The 11488-nt window shown below is 42.0% G+C and overlaps 2 protein-coding genes across 2 annotated transcripts; one reads left to right on the top strand and one right to left on the bottom strand.

The window, feature by feature from the left end:
• Positions 1-3984: 3984 nt before the first annotated feature.
• On the top strand, positions 3985-5859 carry ATNIH1004_009420 (uncharacterized protein; the record flags this gene model as incomplete). Its single annotated transcript, XM_033574012.1, has 4 exons — positions 3985-4818; positions 4879-4993; positions 5050-5342; positions 5404-5859. The coding sequence occupies 4 exons, from the start codon at positions 3985-3987 to the stop codon at positions 5857-5859; spliced, it is 1698 nt and encodes a 565-aa protein (XP_033424564.1).
• A 1715-nt stretch (positions 5860-7574) lies between these two features.
• On the bottom strand, positions 7575-8917 carry ATNIH1004_009419 (cytochrome P450; the record flags this gene model as incomplete). The annotated part of the gene is made up of 4 exons (XM_033574011.1): positions 7575-7757; positions 7814-7935; positions 8015-8624; positions 8684-8917. 4 exons carry the CDS (start codon positions 8915-8917, stop codon positions 7575-7577), a joined length of 1149 nt encoding a protein of 382 aa, XP_033424563.1.
• Positions 8918-11488: the final 2571 nt, after the last annotated feature.

Here is an 11488-nt window from a genome sequence, read left to right as displayed (position 1 = left end):
CACATACAGTTCAAATAGTTCTCGGCCTAGTTCAGGGGGCTAGACCTATCTTTATAAGCAACGTGTCATGTCAGGGGGCCCTTTAAAAGTTTCCCTCTCTCTACTATGAACACGGTGGCGTTGCTCCTAGCCAAAAGTATACTGTCCACAGGCAACGAGTAATAATTTATAATTAATGTGTAGTGAGGTATGTTAACTATGTTACGCTGTATTAAGGTGTGTTCCTCTTGCCAGTACTATAAACTGTTCTCGGCATATTGCTATATTTTATGTTTCTGACATAAATCTAATAGTCAGGCCGCTGACAGAACATCACATACTACATCATGTATATGGAGAGCTACCGCGTTATCCTGTGCCTTTGGTACGCGAATAGCATTATGTTTGTTATTTAAAGTACTAGGCAACGATATAATAGTGTGTCTTGTTGTAGAATCTATCTTACTATGGCAGCTGATAAGTTTTGATATGGGAAGCCCAGGGTACAAGATTCTTATTGGATACAAGGGCGAAAGGAACTTCTTGCACCGTTTCCCATGTATGTCACTAAATATCGAGGCGGGTGCTTTGAGCAATATAGGCTAATCCCCATTCTACAGGGTTGGTGCAGACAAAAAAAATTCAATTCCACATCTTGTTACAAATAAACTCTGCTTTTCATACTACAAAGAATATGTTGTCCAGCTGGCAAACTCGAATTATCTGCTTTGGTATGGCTGACAGTGGTGCCCAATTATAAAATAGAGTGCTACCAGTTTGCAGTAGTATTAGTATATTATTAATGTTATCATACACTCACTCGGTTTCCCACCTGGCTGTGTGGGATGGCCAACGCGTAATTCCTGCCTGTAGAATAAATTTATCATAGCTATATCCAAACATGCACAGCAGAATTTCAATGCTAACTTTTTAAGCTGTAAGGATATAATAATTTACTTTTCTTTGATAGAAAGCATTTTAAACATGTCAGCACTTCCAGATGCTGACATGTCTTGATCCATGGTTCTTAAACGGGTACATGGAGGAATACATAAAGTATCAGGAATCTTGCGGCAGTATTCCACGGCGCACGCAAATATTCTCGTTGCAGTGCTACGCCAAATAGCCATAGCAGAGTTACGTAGAGGTGCAGCCTTGTAATGTACAATATAGGTAGTAAATTAAAACAAGAATTCGAATTGGAAAAATGGGTTGTAAATATAACTGCATAAACAATATAGGAAAATCATTTCTTATAAGAACAAAAATAAACGTTCCTAAAGCCTAAATCTAACCATGTTTTCTTTATTGACCTCAGAATTTTTGAAGTACCGCTCTCCAGAATAACTGGAATACTTGTTAGCCGCAATCACTTCTTATTATCAAAATGACTTTAGTACCTCCAATAAGTAAGTCCCATGGCAACATTCCTGCAGGCTTCAATAAAGATGTTCGAGACGTTTTGAGCCCTGCCTTTTGCAGTCTGCTGCAAATTGTCAACGACCTCATAGAAACTGCGTGCTGTTTCTTGTGCTAGGTAGAATCCTATCTGCATTGCTTGGTTGCAGTCAATGTTTTCGTTTAGCATGATTATAGGTATAAGGTTTTCAATTTGCCCGTCATGCTAAAAAAAAAGTGAGTTTACCGAATGCATGCTTATATCTTGCAGACTTACTATCTCTTTTCTAAGTGAAAACATGTCGTTTTGTCTATGAGACAGACATTAGTATAACACATAGCTGTTAAGCGCAGCCCTTTATCTGCCCACCCGGGAACACCGACATATGGACAAGGTAAGATGTATGCCTCCACAGCAGCCTCATATGTTCAGTAGCGAAGTCCTTCTTGGAAACATCAAAGCTGTAAATAAACCTACTAAATAATTAGTTTGAATCTTGTATACACGTGTATGTGGCATACGGAATAGTTGCCATAACTGGGTAGACGCCTGCTGTATGCTCTCGTCGTGTCCAGTACTGAAGTATAGAAGGCACACTATCGCTAACACAGATCGTGTTAATAGTATCCACACTTTTCACATAGGCGATCATGTGCTCCAAAAGAACTTTACGCGTTGCTGTTTTCTGTTAATATAAGCTCAGTTATTTTGAGAGCGGGCAAGCGTACACTTAGAGCAAACCTGGCAAATGTGATGTGCGACTTCATCCCAGCAACGTAAGGCATTCTGGAGATTATCAGAAAACCCATCAAGGTTTGGATACCCAGTTTCTCCACAGAGAATATGTCGAAAGTATTCACAGGTTACTTCTTTATATTTCGTGATCATTCCGGGATCGTGTGTTAAGGAACCGCAGTCGAATACTATACACGGATTCTCCTATATCAGCGCATATTCCATGGGCTGTAACAAGGAAAAAATCCATACAATCATCCCAAATGAAATACTGCAGACTTATCAGCCCACCCTGTTTAAATATACTCTGTTTAAATATACGACCAGCTGTTACATACCCATGCAAAGGCCTTTGACACGGTACATAACTTTTCGAAGGAAAAGTGAGCACACATAATTGCCCCGAAGATGCCGAACTCCGCTCTTTGCAGTTTTCGACAAATGGAAGGTTCCTTTACCCAGCTTCGAGGTTGTAAGGGCTAGCGCAAGTTACAGACTTAAACAAGATTAACTAACCGTTCAATCCACGGATCAATGACTTCTTGTCGAGCCCTCTGATATTCTGGATGTATTTCAGCAATCCAGTCTGGAAACAACGAGTACAGATTTGGAAGAACAAGTAGTTGGCCGCTCAGCGACTCTCGAAATTTGTAGTTAGATTGAAATCCCATAATAGCAAACAATAGGATGACGTTCTTAGAGCTGTGAAAAATCTTTTTTTGTGGTTGGGGTTTTTAAGCCCACTCTACACATTCGCACACTTAGTACTTATAAAATTTTGATAAAGCTTTTCCAGAGATAATATTGCCTTGCTGGCCAAGTAAGGCTGCAAATCGGAAACGTTGCGTACAGACCCCCACTGATACAATTGGTAAAAATAGAGTTTGACGCTTGCAAAGCAGAATATCACCCCTTGATATATGGAGGCTAGCATGCAACTGGCCAATATCCTATACGTGAACTAGTGATTTGGGAGGGCAATAGGAGATTCGCTGAGAGTGTCATCAAAGCATTCAAGGGTCGGTCAAGGGTCGGTCAAGGGTCGGACAGGGATCGTCGAACCCACTTATGTTTATTTGTGTTGTGGAACTCAGGGGAAATGGGGCGTAGGGAGCTATTCTATCAGCTACAGGCCAACTAGCCTAATTAGGAAGTAGATGTCATTCAATGGAAACACCAGGAATCGCAGTATCTCAACCAACTGAGTCTCTCACATTCCTATCTAGGTGCTCAACTATGTAAAGGATTCAGGGGTTGAATCGATCGTCAGATACTCCGCACCGCCAAGTCGGGCGGATTATAGTGTTTCCGTAACAATTTGTGTGGCGTGCCTGGTGGTGATGAATATGCATCCCTGGCTGCTAAAAAAACTTTATTTTTTCAAAGAATAAACGTCTCCTCACATATGCAGAACGGAAAGCCCGGAAGTGGTTGTCCAACTTATGATCACATTGTTATCTGGTGATGTTGTTGCATCTTACCTATAGAGCTATCAAAAATATGGCACGTACAAGTATTAGTATGCATGCACTTGATCGTGCGAACCCAACGTGAATTCTAGTTGACCGCAGAAGAAATAAAGTTCTATATCATTCATTCTTACAGTCCTTGCAGACAGCTAAAGGCTTACCCGCAGAACACCGGCTACCAACTTCTTATCATAGCAACCTTACTAGAACCCTTACTGAGAACGCATGCACGGGCTAGAAGAGGAATCATTGAAAACCCAATACATCCTATGTCTCCTGATTTTATGAGGAACGAATAGATGGTAAATCCACCCTCTAGCCAAAATAACTTCAGGTCGATGGAGAATTCGCTTCTGTTAATATTCTTTCATTTCAATTTTTCTTACTCCAGATTCCGGCAGAATGTCTTCTCCAATTCTAGTCCAGCTTGCTCGGAGCCTCGTCCATAAACTGGCCTCAGAGCTGAAGCCAGAATATGGAATGAGTTCCATGGCGGTGTCAATATATGATACCGCATGGGTTGCTATGATCGAGAAGAATACAGAAAATGGGCCCCAATGGCTTTTCCCAGAATGCTTTGAGTACCTTCTTCATCATCAAAACCAGGACGGCGGTTGGGACCCCCTCGAACAATCTACCCGGGCAGCCAAATACCCGGACAACATATGGGTTCAGGACTGCATTATTCATTCTTTGGCAGCATTTCTTGCCTTATGTCGACATTTCCGAAGAAATTTGCACTGTGTGGCCAGTGAGATTCCTGACGATGCTCTGTCCCGGTTGTTCCGTGCAAAGGCGTTTCTAGACTCCATGCTCCAACGATGGCAGCCTGACGAGGGTATACACTTTTCATGTGAACTGAACGTTCCTGTTCTTTTAAATCTTCTACAGAAAGAAGGAGTTAATTTCGAGTTTCCTGCGAAAGATATCTTGCTAAATCTTTATTGCAAGTCATCTAATGTGGATATCAGTTGGCTTTATAACGGTCCTTGCCAAGTTCCACTTTTCTCCCTGGAGGGATTTTTGGAAAATCTCGACTTTAGCCAACTCGAGTGTTTGGTCACCACTGCGGGTGTAACAGGGTCACCAGCTTCTGCCGCCGCGTATTTGATCCATTGCCCTGTATGGAGTGACAAGTGTGAGGCTTATTTGAGACATATAATTCTACATGGCCAAGGCCAAAGCTGTGGCGCCGTCTGTGGAGTTTTTCCTTTGGAGGTATTTGAGCCATGCTCGGTATGGTTCTTCCTAATAACTTTAAAGGCCGAGTTAAGTCGCTGACCACGGCGAGCGAAGGTTCTGTCGGCTTTGCTCGAGAATGGGTTCACAATAGATAACATAGGCAGGGAACAAGTAAATAGCATACTTGAAGGTGTCTACAGCAGCATGCAAGACGGTGTCACCGGTGCCAGTATGTTTCAACCAATCCAGACATATAAATAGTTTTAGAAGCTAACGTTTACCGAGCCCATGCCTTTTTCCCGGACGCTTTTGACACATCGAGGGCACTTACGATACTGAACATGCATGGTTACCAGGCCAGCCCGGCTAAAATGCTGAAAAAGTTTGAAGTCGACGATAGTGTTCAAACGTTTGATGAACGACTTCCAACCAGGGTAACATCTATTAGTGTAAATTGCAACGTGCTCAACTCAATTCTGCGAAGCCCGCACCCCAGCATGTTCACCTCTCAAATAACGAAAATTGTGAGGTTCATTTGTGGAAGGTGGGATCCAGAGGGGCATTTCGTCGATCATTGGGTGGGTTACCATAACGTGGCTTAGATTCAGAGAGTGCAGCTCTACTGACTGTGTATTTTAGAACATATCCGAGTACTATGGCCTTATGCACACGGCACAGTCGCTAGTTCCAATGATGGTTCTTTGGGACAAAGGCGGTTTGCCATCTTTGCCAGAAGACATCGCTGGAAGCATGGTGACGACGTGTCTACAAGGGGTATTAGAACGGATCCTAACCCGGCAAAATCCTGATGGCTCTTGGGGACAAATACGTTCAAGAGAAGAGACTGCATATGCAGTTATAGGCCTTGCAAATCTAGGATCACATGCCGCCATTGTTAGTGACTTTAGCCGTGTTGAATTGGCTATTGCACGGGGAAAGCAGTTTTTGCTGGAGAATTGGCAGCTGGGCGACAACCCTGACCGAATCTGGACAGGAAAAGTCTTACACGGGATTTCATATGTTCAGGATGCATATGTACTTGCTGCTTTAAAAGTTAGCCGAGCGAACTTAGCTGGTACGAGAGGGTTTAATTAGCAACGAGTATGCTGGATGTGCGTGGCTGTATGGCATGAGGACTCGGCAGCCACAGGTTTAGAGGTATGCTTATTGTCCAGCTTGTGTACATGCGCTTCTCAACTAGAGACCTCTATTACGAATCATGATATTATAATGCAGAAAATTGAATTACTTCCTGATCTGAAAACCGAGTTTTTATATATATACATCGGATTGACTGTTTATCAACGAAGTCCCAAAATATATTACTTGTAAAGGGCTGGAGCCCGTTTGACCTCTCGGGTCAACGTCCCTAATATCCCTGTTGTCCTTATTGTCCCTATTGTTCCTGTTGTCCCTATTGTCCCTACTGTCCCTATTATCCCTATTGTCCCTTTTGGCCCTGTTGGCCCTCGATGTTGGAAGCGATTGCTTGTTCTATTGAATAGGTGCCCGGGTGGCCGCTACTAAGTTATAGTTATAAAACATAATCTTAAATCCTGGTAGTCTTCGGTCCACTGCAGAATCCTCCCATCATTGCCTATAAGCAGCGAGTTTGAGACAGGGGTCCGTGCATTGCTTTTATTAGTGTCAAGCGAGCAGTGATGCTGCTCCTAGGTCCTAGCTAGGTAACGTAATCGGACACCGAATGTGGCACCGCTCACCGTCCGCATTAAAAATTTAATATCTTCAATATTTGAACCCTTTTTCCAAGATGTCATCAAAATGTGTCATATTTCAAAGAATAAAAGGATGAAAATGGCCATAGAAGCGTGGAATAATTGCCAATTTAAATCAAAAGCTACCTACGCCACTGCATTTGATGTGCCTGTTTGAATGTTTCAACCTTGCCCGCTAGGAATGACTGAGTGAAGAAATAACTGCAAATGGCCCGAATTTACCTAATCTGGAAGAAGCCCCGAGAAAATGGATTATTGATATGGCCAAGCGTGGCCTACCTCAGAGAATCTCTTAAGTTCGATATCTTGCAGGCCTTTCCGCGTGCTTAAGACCGTCCCAAGCCCCCAAGTCTTCCATTATTAATCAAGTTAGTGGTAAATGGGTTAATCTTTTTGTTGCCTGGTATCAAGGTAATATAAATATGTTTAACAGCTGTCTGCTTTACCGAGCGATAGCGTGACTCCAATGACGAATTTCTCCCTCTCAGCATGGCCAATGATCGACGGTTGGGTTGTCGCATGCAGGCTGTTCTGTTTTATATCAAGAACTTAGAGCGTACCATCATCGTTTTCCTACACGTTTTATGTCTAGTGCCATGTATGATATTCACGGCATCCTCGTTGTATATATAATAGTTATTATAGAAACAAACGATGGAGACTTGATAGTTTGTCGTGGATTGGTGTAATTTTCCTGGACCTTGAGCCTTCATTAGGCGCAGGTAAGAAGCCAGTGTCATAGTTATTACTGTAGACCTCGCCCAAACGCGGGTTGGATCGAGTTTTCACTTTCAAGAGCCTGCCCATCGGTTCTTAGCAGGTACCCACAATTCGACCCATTAATTAATTTATTCATTCCTCAGGCTTTTCGCGGCCGAAGGCCGCATGTAGCTCTCTAGCAAGTATGTACTATAACTAATCTAGAGTTATATACACCTTTTCATTCAACCTGCATCCTTCACCTTTCCATTCCGCTGACAAGCCTCTGTGTTTATCAATACAAAAAAAAGGTCTTATGGCCAAAGAGTTTCCTTCCTTACGTATCTCAAGTAAAGTAAGCCTTAGACAACGTAGTTATCTTAAGTGAACTCGACACAGTACATTTTTCTGCTGAACAAACCACCGATTCACCGTCTTCAACTCGATCTCCGGATTTGCCAGTTTGAAATCAAACCGGCGGATGAGCTCCGGCACCAACTTGGATATCTCAATTAGACTAATGTTCTTGCCAATGCAGGTGCGAGTTCCGGCTCCAAACTATATATCAATTAGCTGTCGTAGTTTTATACATGTATATATAAAGTTATACTTACACTAAACAAGTTCCGTTCCATCAGCGATACTCGCTCGTCGCTGTCGAACCATCGCTCTGGACGGAAGATGTCCGCGTCGTCGCCGAATATGGTCGGGTTGCGATGGATGGTCCATGCGTTAACTCAGACTGTGGTCTACATATATTAGTCTATCTTATTTAAAATATAATAAAGAGAAGAAAAGAAAAGAAGAGAAGATACCTACTCCCTTGGGAAAGTATCGTCCACATAGAGTCATCCCCCCCTTAGGAACAACTCTCATCATAGGCAATCCCGTCACCGGATGGACACGAATAGCTTCTTTAGTACAAGCTTGAAGATACGGGAGTTTCTGTGCCTCCTGATAGCTGATACTAGACGAGATTCTCCCCTGGCTAGTAGCAAGATCGATCTCTTCGCGGAGCGTGACATACACGATGGGTGCGTTCAGCAGATGGTACATAATAGCCGCAATGGAGATCGAAGTGGTATGGGAACCTGCACCAACATTCTCGCCACAGTAGGTTATAACATCGTTAAGACTCATTTTTTCCGGGTTCTGTGCATGCATACGTAACAGTCTCACTAGGAACGCGTCATCCATTCTGTATCCAGCATCCAACAACGCCTTTCCATGGTTGACTTGCTCGACGGCAAAATTCTGCAGATGAATCATTCCTGACGTAGGCAGGAATGAGAGCAGTCGGATTAGTATAGGATGCATTTCATGATACACCCCCACATGAGTCGCATACATAAAGTAGGCGTCCACTGCCGGAAGAAGGCCTCCCTGATCTTGGCCGGCATCCAGGAATCCGAACCGTTTATCGAGCTGAAGTTCAATTAGCCTGATTGAACTCTATTGTCTGGTGGATATGGCATTATATATACTGTAATCAACCCGATCACATCAAAAGCATAACACTGCATCCAATGACGCATATCAAACGTCTGACCGGTTTTCGCCAGCTCACGGAACCGCTCTACCAGTAGGGATACGCAGTGCCCAATGCTGGGCTCCATCTGCACCAGACAGGTCATGCTGTATGATGAGGCTACTTTCCGTCGCAGCAGCCCATGTTGTTTGGAGTCAATTACTGAGAATAAGTCGCCATTTTCGGACATGGGACTTTGCCATGCGTTGTACCATGGTGCCTATTATATTATATTAATGTATATGCGTATATTAATGCCAAAATAAAAAAATAAAAAAAATAAGCCAAACTTACTTTCTCTAACCCCGAAGTGTACGAATATATATCCTTAGCAGCTTGCGGATCATCAAAACTATATTGACCAGGAGCGATTCGTACGACGGGTCCTACATCATCAAAAGTAAAAAAGAATGGTTAAATAGACCCCACATAGGCACTGATAATAAGATAAAGAGTACATACCATATCGTCGATGCAGATCTATATTCACCTTCTCAAAACCACCCCGAGCAATCTCCCCAAGATACCACAACCGAGTAAATCGTGCTCCAAGCGGACCGGGGATATCTCGAAGGGAGTAATCCTGCAATACTCGTCTGGTGATTTGAAATAGAATAAGAAAGAGGACACCAATGATGCCATAGGGGGGTATCTTCAGATTTACCCTCCATCGTAGCTTGGATGGACATTCAATAAAAATAGAATATAAATATGCAATAGTTAGGATTTCACTTTCTTCGTGTTCGACACGATGACAGCTTTATAAGTTATAAGTGGGGCAACCATGACAGCAATATGGATACTCTTCGTAGAATCGTCCTGTGGTATGGAGTCATACTGGATGCTGATTGGATGGCCCGTCAATATGTCGCTATGTTTGTTAGGGACCTACCATATTCGGTATGGTCACGTGGCCTCACTTAGTCACCCACCTAGATAGTCAGCTCGCCCGAGCTCCTGAATTGAAGAGAATTGTGCCTCGCGAACAGGTTATGAGACCCTCTATATCTTCCTTTTAGAGCTGATATTACGTGGTTTTAAACCACCTGTTTTGTCTATTCAATTGCCTCTCGAGGAATTGATAATACTTTCAATTAAAATGGGCCCGAAGAAGGGAAAAGCGCCTGCTAGGGATGAATCTCCATACTGTACACCTGGCCCGTCCTCTCCTGCGATAATACGACCACCACCACAAGATACTGAGTCAGAGGAGGAGGATCGCATGGAATATGTATCAAGGGACCAGTTCAGGGATTTCCAAACACAACTGCAGACTTAATTGCAGAATCAAATGCAAACTAATTGCAGCAAATAATAGAGCTAATTAACGCAGTTAATCGCCCCTTTAAGTATGCCTACTCCAAATCCGAAGCCTATGTTAACAGATCTACCGTTACCAGCGAGGATAACCCGGCCGGCGAGTATAATACAGCAGTAGGCCATGGAAGGATTTGGTCAAAGCTTTAATATAAATAAATCTCTAAGATTCCAATTTTGCGATTGGAAAGAGGATCTATTAAAGACGCCGTATTATAAACGCGGAGTTAATTTTAATTAACAAGGAGCTTATCCACTATATAACAGTGAGGAGCTAATTTAGCAATTTGGCAGATAAAGAATAAAGCTTTGGCTATCCAAATCTACTAGTTAATGTCACGAGAAGTGCAGGATCACCTAGGTAAGATAGATATCTCGAAGGCAGCTGCATTATATATACGAATCTATAAGGTAATAGGTTAGACGAAGGCCCAGGAGCGCTATAACCTAGTGCGAGAAATTATTAATATTAAATTATATAATAGCGATTATTTAGTGTACAAGAGCAAGCTTTTAATACTCTAAGCACGCGCAAAACGCCTCCATATAACTGTGGATAATATATTTTATAATATCCACTATATTTGCCTACGCAATTGGCAATTAAATTTTATAACAAATAAGCTTAATCCATTCCTTGCCTCAGGGGCAGGAAATCAACCGATTAAGAATACTAATCTAGTTAAGATTGGACAATAGTTAAAATTGCAACAATCTAATATGCGCTATTTAAAGACTTCTGGATTAAACTAATAATCTAATAGTATTAAAAAGAAGCCAGATAACAAGTCGGACTTTACCTCTTTTAAAAATATAAAATTGTCTTGCAGTTATTACAGACAATATTCTCTCACGAGGATATGCTGGTATTAGAATCCCAAGATAATTCCCTTTAATAAAGCAACGCCAGTGTTTCTTAAACAAATTAATAAGTATAGGGCTACAAAAGGTGATCCTGCATATACATTACCACCGAAGCCCTTGGCCTTTATAAATTATATTGCAGAATCAAGTATATAGCTACTATTTAAATAGTATGTAAATACATGCGCATCGTACTATATAACCCCTAGACAAAATGTTTTTTAATATACAAGATTCTACCAACTGGTATGCCTAATATTGGCGGATCCTTAGGTAGATAAAAGCCTCCCCTTGCTAAGGGAACGGCCCGAATAATATTAAATAATATTACCCTTAATATACCAGAGGTACGGCATGTACCTGGTTTGTTAGCAAATTTATTAAGTTACGCGCAGCTCCTAAAAGCAGGTTTTAAACTATTAATCCCAGAGGACGTGTACACTAATATTGTTTTTACTAATAAAAATAGCTTAACTATTACTGCAGTCCCTTTAATAATAAACTATTATAGGATTTATAGTATAGTATACAAGACATCTCCAAAGGAATTAGCTCTTACAGCTATAGCCTCTAAAGCACC

The sequence above is a fragment of the Aspergillus tanneri genome, assembly GCF_003426965.1.
Source record: "Aspergillus tanneri strain NIH1004 chromosome Unknown AapTan_6_pilon_pilon_pilon, whole genome shotgun sequence".
Classification (NCBI taxonomy): domain Eukaryota; kingdom Fungi; phylum Ascomycota; class Eurotiomycetes; order Eurotiales; family Aspergillaceae; genus Aspergillus; species Aspergillus tanneri.
Note: the sequence above shows the minus strand (reverse complement) of the source record. Positions and strands in the feature narration are given on the sequence as shown.